Source organism: Gavia stellata, chromosome 26, assembly GCF_030936135.1.
Source record: "Gavia stellata isolate bGavSte3 chromosome 26, bGavSte3.hap2, whole genome shotgun sequence".
Classification (NCBI taxonomy): Eukaryota; Metazoa; Chordata; class Aves; order Gaviiformes; family Gaviidae; genus Gavia; species Gavia stellata.
The window spans coordinates 1,476,400-1,495,661 of record NC_082619.1 but is presented as its reverse complement, the minus strand read 5'-3'; the positions used below and the strand labels follow the sequence as shown (position 1 = coordinate 1,495,661).

The window sequence follows — 19,262 nt, the reverse complement described above, 5'->3', positions numbered from 1 at the left end:
TCGCACGGCCGGAGGGAATCCCAGCAGAAGCCTGCTCCTGGGCTCAGCACCCTGCCAGAGACGCTCTGCGACACAGCCCGCGACCAGACGCCGGAGCACACAGCAGGAGTGCCAGGAGCCTTCTGTTCAGGGGAAAATTTTTCTGCCCTCCCACTTCTGCTGCTGAAATCCACCAACCATAGCATTTACTGATTTTTTCGCCCCAGCACCGCTCCAGCCAGCCATATTGGGCTCTGGAAATAAAGCCGCTCTAATGTTATATGTCACCTGCAAATAAGCCGGGCGTTCGAAAAAAGCAAACCACCACCACCAAAATCCACACCAACACCAGGTCCTCTCCACACACACAAGTCCTTCAAAATGAGCCCGGAAGCTTGGCTCCCGCAGCCCACCTTGTTCCTCACTGGCCTCAGCTTGCTCCTCTCGCTGGGTAAGTGTCGACTGGACCCCTTGCATGCACATGGCTGCCAGGGGAGAGCACCCAGGCTGGGGAGAAGCACCCCCTCCAGCCAGGAGCCCCCTCCCCACATCCCAGCCCCGAGGAGCCCCTCCTGTCCCCGGGGAAGCAGCGAGCCAGCGGGAGATGCCGTGCTGCAGGGACGGGGACGGAGGTGGTCCGCTATGCATCCTGCGGAAAGCCGCCAGCCGGGGTGACCTGCTTCCAGGCAGGATGGGGGGGTACGTTGCAACTGCACCTTCTCCCCAAGAAGCTGTGCGTCCTGCTTGCTGGAGGTTTCGTCTAAGCGCGAGGCTGTCTGCACGCCAGGCAGGGGGGTGGGCTGCGGCGGGACGAGGGGTCGGTTCTGGCTTTGCCTCGCCGGGAAGGCGGTGGCTGGTGGGCTGCGGGTGGCTGGCGGCCGTCCTTTGCTTTGTGGCTGGCTGCTGGGGCGGCGGGCTCCGGGCTGGCGGCGCGGCACGGGGTGGGGGGGAACTGTGGTCTCTGCGTTTCTGCCCTGCGTGTGTCAGCAGGTTCGGGTCTTTATTGATTGGCAACAGGAACGCATCACCTCTTTGAAGTGCTGCTCACACTGTCCTGGAGCTCCTGGGGGGCTGCCTCGGCTTTCGGAGAGATGCTGGGAAATGGAGGATAAAAAGCCCAGCGAGGGCTGCTGGAGAGGCGGCGTGTAATTTTACCTCCCCAGCCTGGGGTGCAGGGTGTAGTGTGACAGAGTGTTTGGGAGTGTGCGCAGCACCGAAGGACGCGGCCTGGATGGTCGGGCCCGGGGAATTTAGAGGTTTCTTTCCCCACCTCTGTTGTCCCCGGGTGCTGGGTGCCCAGGGCAGCGGCCGAGCCTGGACGCACGCAGGCGCTCCCAGGGCACGTGCCTATCGCCTGCTGGCTGCCTGCGAGGGCCCTCGGGCTGCGGTACGGTACCGTCCTGCTGTAGCGGGTGGCAGGGCAAAGCCCTGGCCAGGGCTGCCCGGTCGCTGCGGAGCCTGGGAGAGCTCCTGGTGGTGGCATCCCAGTCCTCTGCAGAGCCCCGGGGTGCCCCAAGGACGCAGCGCAAAGCCGCGCCACCCAACCGCAGGCACGCAGGGCATAGTGCGAGAGCCGCCAGGTACTCGCGCCAGTGCCTCTGTGCAGGGACCCCCGCCAACCAGGCCTGCTGGGATACTGCCACTCGTCCCCATGCGCCAGCTCTCCCCATCCCTGCCTCCCAGCACCCTGGGGGGAGCCCTCCCTGCGCCCGGGCTGGATGGAGGGTGCTCCCCACGGCTGCTTGGACGCCAGCACGAGCAGGGAGCCGCCTCCAGGGGCTTGGCCGTGCCCGGAGGGCACCCTTCTGTCCCCAGAGAGCCCGCTCCAGCACGCTGCTGGTTCGCACCTTGCAGCAAGACCTGTGGCTCAAAATAGCCGTATCTGCAACTCGGAAAAGCCTCTTTTCCCTGGCTGCAGAGCCTGGCCCTTTTCCTGCCCTGCTTGCAGATGGAGTGGATTAGCCAGCAGAGCAGCCTTGACATGCATCCTGCTTGGCCACAGGGCTGGACTCCGGAGCAGCTCAGGAAGAAGGTTTGAGAGCAAAGAGCAGCAGCCAAAGGGGAGAGTTGAGGTGATCGGAAAAGCATGTGCTGCCAGCGTCACCATCCCTGCCCTGTGGGGTGCCACAGCCCCCCTTATACTCTCGTTCCCTCCCAGCAGTCCTTCCAGGGCTCTCCGTCCCTGTGCTTCTTGGGGCTCAGCCTTAGGGTTTGCAGCCAGTTGGCTGCACAGGAGCCCGTCTCGGCACACGCACCCTCCCCTTCGCAGGCTGGGGAGAACAGGCTGGATGCAGGTGCCGGGTTTCGGGTGCTGCTGGGGCAGCCGGTGACTAGGGGAGCTGCAGGAAAGGAGTGGAAGAGGGAGCAGGGCACAGACACCTCATCCCTGCCCATGGCCCGGGTGAGCCGTCCTGCCCTGCGAGCTGCACCGGGTAATGCCCCCGTTTCTCTGCCACAGCAAGGCCAGGGTGCAGGGACTGGCCTTGTCCCCCCAGGAGTGACTGAGATCTCGACCCGGTCATTCCCAGCTGGAGAATGCTTACGTGAACACCGCTGGGAGGGGGGAGCATCTGCATTCCCCCTGCAGCCCCCAGGGGCTGGCCCTGGCAGATCCCAGCCCTCGCCGCTGTAGTGCGTCCTGCTGGGAATGAAATCTGATGAGCGCAGCCATAAATTTCTCCACGGATGTGGCGCTGAGCCCTGCATACTGATGCTGCATTCAGCCCTTTGCATAGCGTTATCGATTCCGCAGCAGGAAAGCCTCGTTTAAGTGGCAAGGAGCCGGGCTTGCCTGGAGTCAGCAGAATTTAGCACCGGGCACAGTCAGGGCCGGCATGGCAGAGAGGGGTCGTCGGCCCTTGCAGAGCAGGGCCCAGGGATGGTGCCAGGGCTGGGGCTGCTCCCCCCTTGTCCCCTGTCACTGCTGCGCAGGGGAAGCCTGGTCCTGGCTGGCCGCAGCGTGGTCTGTGCGTGGATGTGCCTGAAGGCCAGTCCCAGGCCCCAGGGTGAGCTCCGTGCAGCCAGCCGGCTGCAGGGTGGGATGGGGAGATGGGCTCAGACAGTAGGACGGCTGCTTGTGCCCCCTTGCTAACTCATCTGCATCTCTGCTCGTGCTCTCCGTGCTTGTGGCAGCGCCCACGGGATTGGGCATGGAGGTCATGGCTCCTGCCACCATCAATGCCTTGAATGGTTCCTCCGTGAAGCTCTCCTGCACCTTCAACTCCTGCTACAAGGTGGAGAACAAGCAGTTTTCCCTCAACTGGACGTACCAGGAGTGCGGGAACTGCTCCGAGGAGCTGGTGAGTCTTGCCGGGGCTGGGGATCTGCTGAGAGGTCCTGGGACCAGCTTGAAGTAGCCGTGTGCGTTCCTTGGGGGTCCCAAGCCTTCTCCCTTTGTGTGCTCCTGCTATCCGGCCCTCCTCCGCCACAGGGAAAACCGGCACCTGACCGCATAAAGACCCAGCGGTCAGGGCAGCTGCCCTGCTGTGGCAGGACAGGCAGGCGTGAGTGGGGAGAGGCGCCGCGAGGAGACCCTGTCCCTGGCCGCTGTGGCGGCCGGAGCTGAGCGGGGACCGTGCTGCTCGCGGAGCTGAGCGCGGAGCCAGCGTGCGGTGTGGGCGCGGGGCGGTACGTGCAGGGGAGGGGGATGCCTGGCCGGGGGAGGCGAGTGTGCGGGGTGCCAAACGCTGTCTCACCTCCTCTCCCACGCGGGCTGCCCAGTTCCTGCAGTTCCGGATGAAGATCATGAATAAGCAGCTGGACCGCTTTGGGAACCGGGTGGAGTTCACCGGGAACCCCACCAAGTACGATGTGTCCTTCACCCTCAAAAATGTGCAGCTGGAGGATGAGGGCACCTACAATTGCTACGTCCTGAACCCCCCGGACCGGCAGCGGGGCCACGCCAGCATCAGCCTGAAGGTGCTCACCAAAGGTAAGCGGTAGAGTGGTCCCCTCTGCTGTCAGGCACCCATGGGTGCTGGCTGGCTCTCTGCTCTGCCCCGGGCCCTGCCTTCAGCCCACATTGCATGTGCAGGGTTTGCTTGCCAGCGGTGGGAGCGAGCCCCGCCTGTTCCCTGTTGCTCCCGCTGGCTGCCCCAGGTGGGGGCTGCGTGCCTGAGCCCGTGCCCTGTCTCCCCAGAGCCCCCGAAGCACGACTCGACAGTGGCTGTCATCGTGGGCGCCTCTGTGGGTGGCTTCTTGGCCGTGGTGATCCTGGTGCTGATGGTGGTGAAATGCGTGCGCCGGAAAAAGCAGCAGAGGCTGAACACGGACGACCAGAAGACGGAGGAGGAAGGGAAGACAGATGGCGAAGGCAACCCGGACGAGGGCACCAAGTAACGCCCCCCCTGCCCGCCCCTCACTCTTCACCCCTGTACAGTGTGACCCCCTTGATGTGCTTCCCAGAGCAAGGATTTCTGTCTCCCCAGAGCATCCCTCCTGCCATCTGAATACCCAACCCAGCCTGGAGCAGGGCGCAGAGAGAAGGTCCCCGGAGCCCGGCCGCAGCGGGCAGGGCTGGGGAGGGTGGCTGAAGCGCATCGAGGCTGCCCCAGAGCCTGAGCTGGGACCGGCTTGTCCCCTGCTCCCGCTGGGCACGCTCTGAGCGCCGAGGCACTGCGGGGGGCTGTGGGGAGGTGTCGGGGACAGGGCGGCGCGGGAGAGCGGGGAAGAGCGCGGTCCCCAAGCATGGAGGGGCTGGAGCAGGGGGTGCCAGGAGGGGCAGAGGGGGGGCTGGGCAGCCCCGTGCCCAGAGGCCTGTGCCCTGTCCCACTAGAAAAAGACAGCAGGGGCTAGGGGCCAGCAGCCGTCTGCCCTCGGGGCCACGTCTCACCCCCGAGGCGCTCCTGCTGTGCCCGGGGCACCGGCACTGACGTCCCCATCCCCAAGGGATCCCTGATAACTGCCCCTCTCCTCCTTGCAAGTCCGGTGCGCCAGTGCTGAGGGTGCTGCGACAAGAAGCTCGTGCTCCTCGGGGACTGCCCCAGCCTGCTCGGAAGCTGATGGCCGGGCAATGACCATTAGCCCACATGCTGTCTCTGAGCTTTGCTGGTTTTTGGAGCCACTAATGGCTCCTAGTGTGTAATGGACGTACCCTTCTGCCTCTCGGGCTATTTTTGGGCCTGAGCATCTCAGCCAAAGGTGCTGGGCTGACTTTTTTGTGCTCGTTTCCTTCTTGGGGAGGGTAATTCTAATGGAAAATGTTCTGGTGATGTGCCAAACCAAGGTGGTGGGGAGCGTCAGGCGGCGGCTGCTAGGGAAGAAGAGCTGCTGGGAGGAGGAGGAATTTTTGGGCGCTTGCTGGGAAGGACTGGGCACAACCGCGGGCCCAGAGGCAGGACAGCTCTGTCCCCCCCCTCGAGCATCCCTGAGATGCTGAGACTGCCTCCTCCAGCCTCCCTGCAGAGCCCTGCGCAATCCGTAACTGCCATGGCAAAGCACTGCCAGCCCACCCGGCTGCTGCCTGCCTCAGCCCTGTCCATGGTCCAGCGCCTGCCCTGCTTGTGGCAGCTCCCCCAGGGCACCCCAGGAGCTGCCCTGCGTGCTCTGCAGTTCGTTATTAGCAGTGGCCCGGGCAGCTCGGGGGGGTGAGGGCAGGCGTGAGTGAGCGGTGATCCCGGCTGGTCCCATCCCGCTGCGGTGCAGAGGGATGCGGCGAGCCCCAGGGTTGGGAACCGGCAGCCCTGCCTGCCTCGGGCTCGCCACCCAGCCTCGGGCAAGCCCCTCGCCTCCTGCGCTGGAGCTGGCAGGTGAGCTGTGCTGGCTGGAGCGCGCGGGGGGCTCAGCCTGGGGCCTCTTGCGGGTCAGTCAGGGAAAATGACGCGGGGAAGTGTCCCCTGCCGCGCGGTGCCCAAGCTTTTCTTCTCCCGTGGCTGGTGGGACACAGGGCAGGAGAGGGGCTGTGCACGGAGCCCCAGGGGCCACTGCCCAGGGCCCAGTGATGGAGGTCCCCTGTCACCCACGAGCAGCGCTGCCAGGGGAGAAGGGAGACCTTCGCCGCACCACCCGCCGCCCAGCGCTGCTGCATCCCTGTGCGGGTGCCGTCCCGGCAGCGCCGTGGGCAATGCCGTCAGGCCCTGGGGATGAAGGGACGGCCGTGCGCCCCCTGTTCTGCCCCCATCGCTTTCTGCCCCGGCCCCGCGTGCCCTCTCCACCCCGCTCAACCTCGCTGGGCTCTGCGCCGCTGCCCTTCCCGCCTGCAGCAGGAATGCACCGTGTCTCGCCGTGCGGCTCCCCCCTCTCCCACGGGCTTTCCTGCCCGGGGAGGGCTGGGCTGAGGCTGCCTGCCCCCGCGCACCCCCACGCTGGATGGCTTTCCCCGAACAGTGCCAGTGGGGAGCCGGCCGCGAGGCTGGTTCCCCGGGACCGCCTGCTGCTCGAAGCCGAGCTGTGAGCGGCTCCACGCGGGACTGAGCTGGCAACTTTGCGGCCAAAGGCCTCTGACTGTTGCACATGACCAGTCTTGCATCTGCCTTTCATTTCTTTCATGCACTGTCCTTGGATTGCAACTTGCCAATGCATCTGTATGTACATAACTGTACACAACAGAGAGAATCTCTACAAATATATATATACACACAGGAGGCGCTGTTATCGGTCATGACTATGGTTTTGGGTTTGCGCCTTCTGATGGGTTTCTTTTGCCGAACACTGCTGAGTGTAGGCTGGTTTTATGGCTCTTTGTACAGTCAAACAACAAAAGAACAACAAAACGCAAACTCTGCACTCGATGCTTTTGTGCTGCTGCCTGCTGGAGGGGCAGGACAGGGCCCCTCCTCTCTGCTCCGCCTGCGCCTCTCTCCAGGGGGATGAGAAGGCTCCCGTGTGCCCAGAGCTCAGCCCCGCTGTGGCAGCAGGTTTGCTTTGGGTGCCGAGGGAGCCCAGAGCAGCCTATGCTCCCGTGGCTCAGTCCCCGGGAGCTGCCACAGAGCCGGGTGCAGGCAGGGAGGTGCTGGGGACGGGAGGGGGGCCGGTGCTGCCCAAGTCTTCACGCACCGAGATTTCAGGGGTGCTCTGCACGCACTGCGCGGGCTCCAGCTGTGCTACAGGGAGCTGCGCCCTGCCGACTTCCCCACCTCGGCTCCGCAGAGAGCCGGGGATGGTGGTGGCTCAGGCGCGGCAGGTAAGGCTCAGCAGGCTCCAGCGGAGCCCGGGGCTCGCGCCAGGTGATCGACGCCTGTAACTGGGCTGCTGGCTGACTTAGCAATCCAGCAGTGCCGCACCGACGCACCAGAGCGGTGCAGCACAACTGGGGCACGGTTGATAGGCACATCCATCAACTCACCCACTGTGGAGACGCGAGGGTGAGGGGAGCTCTGACAGCCGCCCTCAGTCGTGCCTCTGCCAGCTGCCCTTCAGCCCGGACCGCCAAATGAAGGTGCATCCCAAATCCGCACACGAGCAAGGTCTGGCCAGCACACGGCCCCTACGCAGGCACGGAGACTACCTCTTCGCTGGGCTGACGCTGCCTGCCTGCGCTGCCTTGCCCCCTCCCCAGCAACCGCACCCCACACGGCCTCCTGCCGCTCTGAGCAGCCGGGTGACGGTGGGCAGCACCCACAGTCTCAGCTCTTCCAGGTGCCGCCTGCCTGGCCCGGGCACTGCGCCCTGCACACCTCGCCGCGTGCCCGCGGGGTTAGCTCTGCGGAAGGCTCCCAGCTCCCCGCAAGCAGGCACCTCTCCCTCCCTGGAGGAAGGGCACCAAAACAGCCTCCAAAGCTCTGCTGACACAGTCCTACAGCGGCTGGGCTGGTGCTGGGGTGCAGCCCAGCCCGGCTGCAATCTGTACCTGGCCCCTGGCAGGGAACAGCTTCGCTGTTGCAGAAAGGAGCGGCTCTCTGGAGGAGGGCGCGCGGCCGTCTACCCACCCAGCGTCAGAAGGACTCAGCCTGACTGAGGGTGGAATACAGCCACAGGCAAAGGGGACGGGGGACCCCCAGGTTGGCGGTTTGGGGACGCCTCTGGGAGAGTCGCTGGCAGGAAACTCGTGGGGAAGGCAGGCACTGTGGGATCATGGAGGAGACCCCCACGGGACACGACGAGGGTGAGTTTCCATCACTGCAAGGGACCGAGGGCAGCGACTGCAACTCCCCCGGTGTCGGGGCTTCACAGATCCTCCGGAACTGGGGACAGTCACTTTTACAGGCCACACGCATTTCCTTGGACCAGGTGGGATTAGAGGTGTCGAAGAGCAGGAGAGCAGGTCGGGAGGTGGCGGGGGGCCTTCCCTGCGCTGGGGAGACCTCTGCTCGGTGCTGTGCAGAGAGCCACGGGGGACTGCTGGGGTGCCTCGGCAGGAGCCCCGAGCCGCCGTCCCTGCCGCCTGCAGCCTGGCCGAGCGGGGCCGGGGAGTGATGAGGGGGCACCTGGCAAAGGGGACGGCCTGGGGCGGTCAACTCCGGGGAGCTGGGGGGCATGAAGGGCAGCGTGGGAGAGCTGCAGCCCGGGCTGGGGAGGGTCTGGCTGTGCCGGGTCAAGAAGAAACTTTCTCCCGGGACACAGGACAGTTGCCTCAGCGGTTCCTGCAGATGCCTCTGCAGTGGCTGCCTGGGGACGCTGCTCCCGTTTCCCCGCTTGTATTAAAGGGCCCGCAAAAGGGGGCGAGGACCCTGCCCTCCGCGGAGGGCAGCCAGCTCTGCCGGAGGGTGCTGGAGGCAGCAGGCAGGAGGGCTCTGCGCAGGGAGAGGGCGGCAGGGAGAGGGGAAAGCATCGCTCCGAGGGAGAGCTGCAGGCAAGGGAGGGCTGAGAATGACAAAGGCAGCCAAGCACTCACCCGCAGTCCGTGTGCCCGGGACCTCTCGCTCGGCTCCCAGCCGGTGTGCCTGGCCCAGCCGGGATGGTCCTGCAGAGCGTCCGACCGCTGCGGGCGCCTCCTGCCCGCTGCCAGCTCCCGGGCTGCCAGGCCACCTTGTCTTCTAAAGGTCACAGCCAGAGGACCTTGCAGTAAATATAAGGTGCTGATGGGAAGCTCTGTTCCCGCGTCGCCACCTCCTCCATCGGCAGGAGGGCTCTGCCTGCTCCCAGTCCGGGAGCCCAGCATCACCTGGCTCCGGGAAGTTTGGGAGGGGGCCGGGGCTGTCCTTGCGTTGCTGCCAGGACTGGGGCCGGGGCTGCCCCGGGCAAGATGCTCCAGGGCAGCCGGGGCCAGCGCAGCGCCTGCTGCATTGAGCTGGGAGGCTGCAGCCCAACTGCTCTGCTCAGCCCTACCCCGCTCGCTCAGTACCCACGTGGAGGGAAGCAGGAGCCCTCCTCGGAGAGCAGCCTGGCACTTTAACCCTCCCAGCTCCATTAGTGCAAGGTGAGAGGGAGCGAGGGGTGCACAGGGGCCTGGCAGCCACTGTGACCCCCTGGCAGGTTGCAAGCCAGCTGGCAATACCCCTGCGCCCTTCTTCCTGTCCCCCTGGGGAGGTGACGGTGTCCAAGCAGAGGGTGCTCACCTTCCCTGAAACCAGACACAGCAGCCTTGTGCTGGAGTCAGCAAAACAAGTTTCCGCTGAGCCGCGGTATCCCCGGGTCCCACGCCGGACATCTCAGCTTCATGCCAAAATCCCAGGGCCAGCTGCCGCGAGTGCCCTTCCTGGCCGTGGCACACGCCACTCACCGAGGCCGGGCTGTGGGAGACCAGAGCCTTTCCCAGGCCCGCGGCAGCGGCAGATGTCTCACGAGATCAGTCGGCCGAGGAGACCGGCTAGAGCTGCCAAGTGTGACAGCTCCATCAGGCTCCTGTGACAGGCAGCGTCTCGCTCCGAGCCCTGGGGCCCCGGGGCCAGGAGGGCACGGCTGGCCCCGGGCGTGCAGCGGGAGTGGGCAGCAGGGCGCCAGGCTCGCCGCCTCTCCCCGGCACGGCACGCGGAGCCCTGCCTCTGCAGAGGTGCTCAGCAGGGAGACAGTGGCCGCAGGGGTGTGTCGTCGTGGAACAAGCTGGGTACCCGCCTGCCCAGCATGCCCGGTTGGTGCCAGTGCCCATAGGAGCCCCTTTGTATGTTGTGGCCAGCCCTCCCAGCTGGGTGGTGCTGCTATTCCCAACCTCCCGGCCTCCAAAAGGATTTAGGGCTCTGCTGGGGGGATTCCCAATGGCAGTTCGGCCAAACCCATCCCAACTTTACCCACCTTTTTGGAGGCAAACTTGACGGACACCTGAGCGTCCTGGGAAGGAGTCCTCCACCCGTAACGGCCTTTCCCTGCACCAGGGTATGGGTGTCACTGTTTCAGGTGCCCAATGCCGCAGGGCGCTCTGCTCCTGCTCGCAGGACGCTGGAGGGTCCAGCCTCAGCGTCACCTGCCCCCCCGCCTCAGCACCTGTGACGGTGGCCCAGAGGCCCCCAGCATGGGTCCTTTGGCACCTAGCAGCCGTCACGCACCCCTGCAGGGATGACAGGCATCCCTCCACCCCTCCGCACCTCTCTGCCGAGCTGCTCCTCGGAGGTGTGCCCCCCTGCCCACATTAGCAAGGCTCCAGCAGATGCGGCGCCCCTCCTCCTGTCTCAGCACACTGCTCGCCTTGCCGCCAGCGCCTGCGGCTCCGCTCACCACGCTGTATCCATCACCACGCTGTATCCATCACCTAGCCGAATCCATCACCTAGCCGAATCCATCACAGCCGCCAGCTGAGACACCTTCTGCTGCATCAGCAGTACTCTCCACACCGCTCCCGCAGTGCCGGCTGCCAGCGCTGCCCAGCCCGCTCTGCCTGTACTGTCCCTGTCTCTGCTGCCAGCTCTGCAGCCCTAGCTCCTCAACCCACAGGCGCTGCCGGCAGCCTCTCAGGCTCCCCGGGGATGCCCCTGTGCCCTGCAAAGCCTCCTGCTTTCCCTCTTCCCTCCTGCTTCTGCTCCTGGCCGGCTGGGAAGGAGAGCGAGCTGCAAAGGGGGCTGGACTGGGGCTGAGGACTCTCTCTCGAAGTGCCCCGGCACTGACAGGCCGTGGCAGCCCGGACGTGCAGGCAGGGGCCAAGGCAGCACCCCTGCGGGCGAGCTGCTCTTACGCCCAAAAAGAAGCGGTCCTGTTCGGGGAAGCCATGCTGTAGTGCTGTACTCAGCAAAGGAGGTACGGCCTTGCCCGGCCCCTGGGGTGAGCTTCACCCGGACACGTGCCTCGTTCCAGCAAGGACTACAGCCTGGAGAAACGGTCAGCGCTGTTCCCGCACGGGGAGCCCAGCGGCACCGCCTCGCCCTTCCCGCCATGCCTCTTCTCGGGATGCGTCACCCCCAGCAAATTGCTGCTCGGCACTGGGCTCCGGCTGTCTAATGGACCTGGGCGCAAAGGTGAAGTGCTATCTTTGCGCACCGCAGCATCGGAGGCCTCCATTAGGAGGGCCCCTACCACCGCCTTCTTGGACGCGGGCTGCTGAGGGTCGGGTCTAATGGATGTGGCGGTGAGCAAAAGGTTGCGGAGAGGCCGAGCCGCGTGCGCCAACCACCCCGCAAGGAGCCCACGGCGGGAAGAGCAAGTTTTCCGAGTGGTGCCGGGCGGGTTCCCCCCGCCGCGTCGGGCTCCCTGCCCCCGCCCGCCAGCCGCCCGCCGGGGGGTGCCGGCAGCCACGGGGGACGGAGCGGGGGACCGGCGCTGCCCGCCCGGGCGCGCCGAACGCGGGCGGGCGCTGCGGCGGGAGGATGCGCGGCGCGGGGGGCGCGGGGGAGGGCGCAGCGCGGCCCCGCCCGGCGCGGCCCCGCCCGGCGCCGCTCGCCCTCGGCGGGGGCGGCCAGAGCCGGGCCGGCACCGAGCGCCGGGGCTGCGCTGGGCTGCGCTCGGCCCCGCGCCGCAGCCATGGCCCCGCGCCCGCCCGCCGGCCGCCGCCGCGCCGCGCCGCGCCTGCTGGCAGCGCTCCTGGGTAAGGGGCGCGGGGGCCGGGGGCAGCCGGGGGCTGCGGGGCCCCGCTCCTCCGCGGGGGCCGCCCGCGTCCCGCCGGGAGCGCAGCGGAGCGGAGCGGGCACGGCCGGCGGCCCGGCTCTCCGGGCGCCCCGCGGGCACTCGGCAGCCCGGCGCGGGCGGCACGGCGGGCTGCCCCCCGCTCCCCGCCGCCCCTCGTCGTCCCCGGGCGGGGTGACCCTCGCGAAGTCGCCCTCCCCGCGCGCTCGGCTGCTTTGCGCCTGGCCCGCCTGGGGCGAGGGATCGGAGGCTGCTGCTCGGCTGAATTTCCCGTCCGGAGGCGCTGCGGCCGCTGTCTCTGCCCTGCGGACGGCCAGCGCCAGGCGCTGGGGCTGAGCGGCGTCTCCAAGGTGACTTCGCAGCCGACTCCGAGCGCGGGCTCCGAAGTCCCGGCTCCGGCCCCCGCCCTGCCCGCCCCGGCCGCTGACATCGCCCGAGCTCCCTCCCGCGAGCGCCGCGGCTGCATCCCGCTTGGCCCCGCTCCGCCCCGCGAGCGGGGACCGCTCTCGCCGGCGCCGCGACAGCCGTGGGGCAGCGGTGCGCTGCTGCAGCGCGGCCGCCAGCACGCCCGCCGACGGGTCCTTCTCTCTACGCGGCATTTCGGAAAACCACCATTTGCATGCGCTTCTCCCCAGCGCGACCCCCGGCCCCGCGCCCGGGGATGCCGCAGGGCGGAGGGGGGAGCCCGCGGCGGTCCCTGCCCGCGGCGGTCCCCGCGGCCGGTCCCCGGGCACCCGCATCAGCCCTCGCGCAGCGGCTGCGCTTCTGCTGGCGTAGGTCATCCTCGTGTCGACGACGGGCACAGAGAGCCTGAAACCAAGGGCTGCCTCTGCAGCGCTTGCTCTTGGGAGCTCCCTTGAGCAGTGATGTAGAGGACGTAGTTCTTGAGGCTTCTTTAAGTGAGCTGGAGACACGGAAAGACGCGTAAGTACCAGACTCCCTGCAGGACTGGGGGGCTGGTCCCTGGCTGAAAGCGGATAGATGCAGCGCAAGCTGCTTGCGGCGGGGGGCTGGCAGTGGGGCGGTAGGGGAGGCTCGGAGGCACCGGAGACCGGGGCGCTTGGGGGTCTGGGCTCCCGGGCACGGAGGTGGGAACCTTGGCCCGCAGGTCGCTCAGGGGGGCTGGCAGCCTGGCAGGGGAGGTCTCTCTGTGTCCGTGCGTTTCGGGGATGCCGTGCTCTCCAGGGAGTGGCAGCAGGCTCCTGGCTGCCCCGGGAGCCCCAGCGCAGCCCCTTCCATGGGTGCCCGCAGGAAGGGCGAGGCCCGGGTGCCCTGTCCCAGAGCCCATCGTGCCTGGGCGCTCCTTCCTTCTAACCTCTAACGGGGTGGAGGGGGGCCTGGCCAGCCCACCAGGCACGGCTTGCTGTCTGTGCCGGGAGGTCACTTTGATTTTTATGGGTAACGAAATTTTTACGGGGCAGCTTTCTCAGAGATGGTGGGGGTGTCCCGTGGCTTTCCAGCTGAATCCTGTGTGCCCTTTCTGATAGGGCAGTGCTTCCCAGACGGGCTTCCTGACGGGCTGCAGGAAAAGCGGGGGGCTGCCAGCAGCCTGGGGGGGAGGAAGGCTTGCTCTGGGCCCTGGCCCGGGTTGGAGGGCTGTCGCTGCTGTCCCTGGGGCTGGGTCCCGGGCTGCACATCCGGCGCTACTGCATGCAGCTCTGTGGCTCCGGGACCCCTCATCGGGGGGACTTGCCCCAGGTGCTCACCCTCTGCGAGAGCAAAGAGCAGGCAGCCACGGCTCTGGCAGCAGCAAGGGTGGCTGCTCCCTGGTCCCCCTTCCCTGCCTCTTGGGGAAAGCTTGTGCCCGCAGGCCCGGGAGGGAGCCTGGAGCCCCCGGAGGGGCTTGCCCTGCGCATGGAAGGCTGGGGCTCTGGTGGTACAAAGTGCAGCAGCTTTGGGCGTACGGAAAAGTAACAGCGGCAGCTGGTGTGGCAGGTTCAGTCAGTCATCTCCCAGCCTCCCAATGTGTCTTCCTCTGTGCTTTATTTAGTGGTAACATATCACTCCCATCTTCTTGAGGCCACAGCATGACAGGAAGAAGAGCAGCCTCCGTTTACCCCAGACATGCAATTCGGATTACATTCATGACATTATAATGGTGGCAGACAGGATTAAAAGTGTCACAAGCTGCAAGGAATCATCTTTCCTATAAGCTACTGTCTCCTTGCAGCACCCTGCCTGCTCCGGCATACCTGCAGAGCCAGGCATTCCTCTGCAAAATCGTCCTCCAGGTAGCAGCGTGGTTCCCCCGGGCCACTCCTGGCTGTGAAGTCCCCTCTGCAGCATCCCCAGGGCTGGTCTTTGAGCCTGACAACTGCAGGAGACCTCCGTCTGGTGGGAACCACTCCCTGACGCTAGCTAAAGCCTCTCCAGCAAAACGAAAAGTGCTTCTTTGTAAAGTTAAATAACTCCTTCCCTGCAGTGCTTGCAATGCAGCACTGCAGCAGGGCCCGAAGCCCAGGATGCAGGGCTCTCCGGCTTGGCTTGGGCTGCGATGTGCCTGGGGAGTTGTTAGCACGGGTGCGTGTGGGAGAATAAATCAGCAGCTGAAGCGGCTGCAGAGAGACGCGAATCGGAAGCTGAGGGCAGGGTGTCCAAGTTAAGGTGTCAGTGGAGCTGGGGACCAGCTTGTAGCTCTGGGAAGAGCTGTGTCCCCTGTCTTGGTTGTCAGAGTGCCCAGGGAAAGCTTTGTGGGGATAGCTGGGTCCCTTTGGTGGCCGGGGTCTGGGAAGGGGGAGGACAGTGCTTTGCTGGGTGGCATTGCGTCTTGGCCATACCGCGTCACACAAGCGGGACAGGGTCCCGGTGCGATGGGTATGGGGTGTGGTGCTGCTCCCCTGGCCTGGAGCAAAGCATCCCTGTGCCCCCAGGAAGGCGCTCGTGTGGACACCGCTGGCCCAGTCCGGTGCACAGGGTGCAGTGCCAGTCCCCGGTGTGGGACCCCGCGAGCTCTCAGGCAGCCCTCGGCTCTTGCGGCTGGGCTGGCACTCGCACCTCGACGCATTTCTCCCTGCTGTCGGGGAGGAGAGGAGCGGGAGAGCTGCGTTCTGCAGTTTGAAGGTCGCCTGTCAGCTACAGCGGGAGAGGAAGGTCTCTGCGAGGCAGGCGTGAGGGGGTGCCGCTCCGGAGGTCTGCACAGGCGCTGCGAGGAGCCGAGAGCGCCCTTGGCCGGGGTGGGGGACGGCGGGGTGGCAGGCGTCCAGGCCGGCAGTGCTAATTAGTGCTCAGCTCGCTGCTTGAAGAACAGAGAGCTCTGCTTTGCTTTGGGCTTTTTTCCCCCCTTTAAGGTTTAGCTGAAGGCCTTGTGGATAACGTGCAAATCGGGGCTTTCATTTGCGTACTTTATTTGTGGTGACATTACGGTTCCCTTTGAAGCCGCGCTGTCTCTGTGGGTGCCAGCCAGCCCCTGCCCTTCCTCCAGGAGCAGGTCCCTGTCTCTGCCGAGCTGTCCCGGGGCCCGGGCCAGGCACAATTGCTCCTGCCACACTGCTGCGGCAGCCTGCCATGCTAAAGGGGCGAGGGGTGACAAACCAGTCCCTGGGCTCTGGGAGGGGACAAGAGCTGGGCTCGTGCCCCCTGTGCGGAGGCTGCGGGGAGGAGGGGGATGCTGTGGGTCCCTGGCAGAGCCGGGAGCGGGACCTCGGGGGGCGATGGCTGAGCCCCGCTGCCCCCCGTGTGCTCCCTGGGAGGGGATCCCCACGGCAGCTGATGCTCCAGCCGGAGGCTGGGCTGCAGTGGGGCGGCAGTGGTCCCCCCCATGCGCCGTTCTCCCCCCTGCCCCATCTGCCCCGAGGGTGCACGTCCGCAGCAGAGCCCGGCAGCAGGCTGGGCTGCGCCGGCGCCGCGTCCTCACTCTCTCCTCCCCACTCCCTGCCAGGTTTGCACGTCTTCGCCATCGCCTTCGCCTTGGAGGTGTCAGTGGGGAAGACCAACACTGTGATGGCTCTGAATAACTCCAATGTCCTGCTGCCCTGCACCTTCACCACCTGCATCGGCTTTCAGGACCTGGTCTTCACATGGTATTTCAACTCGACAGAGATGGTGGGTGGCTCTGTGGGCTTTGCCTCTGTTTTCCCGGCAGGTCCTTTTGTACTTCCCCAGTGCAGAGCAGCACTGCGGTTCTCACCGAGTTCCCTTTCTCCTCTTGCAGGATGCCCTCCCTCCGAGTGTCTCCAGCTCTGGGGCGATGGGGCTGTGCAAACAGGGTGGCTCAAACACCCTGGCCCATCTGTGCTTCTGGCACAAAGCTGTTCTGGGTTTTCTGCTGCCCACAGGCTTGTTTCTTTTCATAATTCGGTCATAAACTGGCTCTTCAGGTGCAAGGCTGCCCTTTGGGCAAAACATAGTTAAATTTCTCCTCCTGTGCTTGCTCTGAAATCTTGAAGGTATAGATTTGCTTCCTGCTGGGAATATTCTGCTCTCCAAGTCCATAGCAGGAGGGCTGGTTTAGAGCACGTCTGCCCTTGCAGGCTGGCCGGCCCTGGGTGGCCCTAGAGCAAAGGCGCTCTCTCTGCCCTGGGGCTCGCCCATCGTTGGCACGCTCTGTAACGTGGCTGCAGGGCAAGCCAGGCTGATCGGTTGCTTCCCCGGCGGGTGGTGCATCAGGGCCCCCTCCACAGCCATTCCTGCTTTAACGGGGTGCGCCGGGACGCTTGGCCGTGCCTTTCTGTGCGTGCAGAGGAGGGGCAGGGCACCGGCGGGAGAGCTCGAGCCTGGGGTTGTTGGGAGCCCAGCCGACCCTGCGTCCTGCATCCCCACCTCTGCAGATTTACCATGGCAAGATAAAGAGCAAAGCCTCGGAGCCCTTCCTCGTGGGACGCAACCCACGGGTCGAGTTTGTCGGCTCGACGACCGGGAAGGACAACAACATCTCCATCGTCCTGAAGAATGTGGAGTTCAGCGATGCTGGGAAATACACCTGCCACGTCAGGAACCCCAAGGAGAAGAACGCACAGCACAACGCCACCATCTTCCTCACGGTGGTCCAGAAGAGTAAGTGCTAGCCGTGGGTCCCGTGCCCCGCGGGTGGCACTGGGGCAGTGGGGATGCCATCCCCGGCTGACCCCGCCTTGGCTCACGGTAGTGCCGGCGCAGGGGGTGTCCTGGCTGCTTGGAGGCAGTTGGCATCCCCGAAGGGCAAGGCTTGGCCTCGCGCCCCTCTGCGCTGCGGGCCGGCGGCTGGCGGAGGGGACGCTGCTTTTCGGGGGGGCCGTGCTGCTGGGAGCTCCCTGCTCCCCTTTTGAGGCCCCTCAGCACCTTCTCTCCTGCAGTGGTGGAGACGGACAACACTTTGACGCTCATCATCGTGGGCGTTGTGGGGGGGCTTATCGGCCTCCTCATCCTCTTCATGCTCATCAAGAGGGTTGTCCTGTTCATCATCAAGAAGACCCAGGATGGGAAGTGAGTGCGGGTGCCGGTCCCGGCACCCTTTGGCGGGTGCTGCCGTGGGGCAGGGCTGCACGGGGCCGGGGTCGTGGCGAGAGGGGCCGGGGGGGGCCGGGGGCTGTCAGCTGGCCGTGTGCTCTCCCCCAGGAAGGAGTGTCTCGTGAGCTCGTCAGGGAACGACAACACCGAGAACGGCCTGGCCGGCTCCAAGGCAGAGCAAAAAGCACCACCAAAGGCATGAAGCAGCAGCGCCCCGAGCCCCAGCCCGCCCGGCAGCAGGGAGGGGGGCCGGGGGGCAAGCCTTTCCCTTTTGTGTTCTTTCCAAACTGCCAACGCTTGAGACATCTTTCTATTACACACGTGCCTGCAACCTGCACTGCTTCTCGGGAAAGACTTCTGCTGCCGGGGGGACTGGGAGCTTCTTGCAGACTCGGACTGGGATGCCGCCGGGACGGAGGGAGCCGCCTGCTCCGCTCAGCGAAGGCAAGAAGGTGCCGGGTGGGCAGGGAAGGGGCCGGGTGCTGGGGATTACCCTGGTCTGCGGCCGGGCGGGTGCGGTGCTGCGTGCACTGTGCTCCAGGGGTGTGGGGTGCTGGGGCAGCCAGGGGTCCCGGTGTGCCTGGGGGGTAGAGGCTGCCGGGAGCTTGGGGCGTCTTGTCTGACTCGGGCGATGCCGAGCTGGGGCGGGCATCACGCAGAAGGTTTCTGGAGCAGAAGCAAGGGTGCACAAAACTCGCCGTAGAGATAGAGGCTCCTGCCTTCGCTGCGTTTCTGGGGGGTCCAGCACAGGAGGAAGGGAGGAAGCAAGGCTGTCGTGGCAGGGCTTGGCTTCAGCATTCCTGTTAAGCACACCTGAGAACCAAATCCGCGGAAGGCCCGTTGTAGTCAGGGCTGTCATCCCTTCCCGGCAGGGGCTGGGTGCCACGCTCCCGCGGGGCAGGCTAGCCCCGAGGTGCCTCCGCTCCTCCCGCGGCAGGGCTGGGGGTCCAGTGGCTGGGGCCGGCTGTGTCCCGGGGTGGCTGCTGGCCCGCGGCGGGAGCACGGCAGGGTGAAGCTCCATGTTTCACGCTCACTTTGCCCCTGCGCAGGGCCGTCCCCGGGGGCAGCGGGGGGCTTCTCCCCCAGCCAGCCTTCTCGGGAGGCACTCCCTGGGTTTGTGCTGCTGCCGCTCCTACTCCTCCTCCCCTCTTTTTAAAGCTCGGCGCTCAGAGCAGCCATGCTTTCGATGCTGACTCGCCAAGGCTTAACTTGTTAGGCGGATATTTTTTATATTAGACTCCAGTGGGAGAACGGCTGATTGCGTTTCCCTTTCACCCAAGGAAAACTGTGGCACTCCGGCCGCGATGCAGGGAGGGAGCACGGTCAAGCCCTGGCGAAGGGAGCCCGGCGAGGGCTGCACCAGCCCGCTCCCGGGCCTGCCACCGGCCCACTGGGTGACCTTGGGCAAGTCGCTCTGCCTCTCCATGCCTCAGTTTCCCCGTCTGTAAAATGGGGATAATAATACTGCTCTACCTCACGGGGGTTGTTGTGAGGCTTCCTTGGCTAACATTTGTGAAGTGCTTTGAGATCCTCGGATGAGGGGAGCCACAGAAGGCCAGAGGGTCTTTGCGAAGGGTACCTGCAGTGGGGACTCGGGCAGCCCAGCCCCCTTCCCGAGGGCTGTAGCAGGACATGAAGGGAGAATGAGAGAGTGAGACATGAAGGGAATGAGCTGATCCCACAACTGAAGTGGACAATGTCCTTTACAACGTGATTTGGTCCTATTTCTCCTTTATTTGTGGGTGTCTGTCAGTGAAGCTGCAGGACAGGCAGCTCTCCCGTCCCCACTCGAAATTGGGAATCAAAGCTGGGCCCTGACTTCCCCGGCTGTGGGGGCTTGCACCCCGACGGAGGGGCCGGAGCGGAAGGTAGGCGAGGGTCTGGTGGGCAAGGCAAAGGAAAGGTTAGGTGCTACCTCCTCTGGAGACTGTTGTGGGAGAGGTGGGACCCACCCGCCCGCTTGTGGGGACGGTGGTACGGAGAGCACCTTGCCG

The 19,262-nt window shown here is 65.7% G+C and overlaps 2 protein-coding genes across 2 annotated transcripts; both read left to right on the top strand.

Moving 5' to 3' along the window:
• Nucleotides 1-333: 333 nt before the first annotated feature.
• Nucleotides 334-4,317, top strand: SCN2B (sodium voltage-gated channel beta subunit 2). The gene is made up of 4 exons (XM_059829756.1): nt 334-430; nt 3,112-3,278; nt 3,700-3,910; nt 4,118-4,317. The coding sequence occupies exons 1-4, from the start codon at nt 361-363 to the stop codon at nt 4,315-4,317; spliced, it is 648 nt and encodes a 215-aa protein (XP_059685739.1). The 5' UTR covers nt 334-360.
• Nucleotides 4,318-11,742: 7,425 nt separating this feature from the next.
• Nucleotides 11,743-17,470, top strand: SCN4B (sodium voltage-gated channel beta subunit 4). The gene is made up of 5 exons (XM_059829768.1): nt 11,743-11,806; nt 15,722-15,885; nt 16,611-16,836; nt 17,115-17,244; nt 17,377-17,470. The coding sequence occupies exons 1-5, from the start codon at nt 11,743-11,745 to the stop codon at nt 17,468-17,470; spliced, it is 678 nt and encodes a 225-aa protein (XP_059685751.1).
• The last annotated feature ends 1,792 nt before the right edge of the window (nt 17,471-19,262 follow it).

Excerpts from the sequence above, each read along its gene's own strand:
- SCN2B (XM_059829756.1), top strand. The coding sequence starts at position 361 with ATGAGCCCGGAAGCTTGGCTCCCGCAGCCCACCTTGTTCCTCACTGGC. Across the intron at positions 431-3,111 it reads CAGCTTGCTCCTCTCGCTGG|CGCCCACGGGATTGGGCATG; the intron begins GTAAGTGTCGAC and ends TGCTTGTGGCAG. Across the intron at positions 3,911-4,117 it reads CCTGAAGGTGCTCACCAAAG|AGCCCCCGAAGCACGACTCG; the intron begins GTAAGCGGTAGA and ends CTGTCTCCCCAG.
- SCN4B (XM_059829768.1), top strand. The coding sequence starts at position 11,743 with ATGGCCCCGCGCCCGCCCGCCGGCCGCCGCCGCGCCGCGCCGCGCCTG. Across the intron at positions 11,807-15,721 it reads CCTGCTGGCAGCGCTCCTGG|GTTTGCACGTCTTCGCCATC; the intron begins GTAAGGGGCGCG and ends ACTCCCTGCCAG. Across the intron at positions 16,837-17,114 it reads CCTCACGGTGGTCCAGAAGA|TGGTGGAGACGGACAACACT; the intron begins GTAAGTGCTAGC and ends TCTCTCCTGCAG.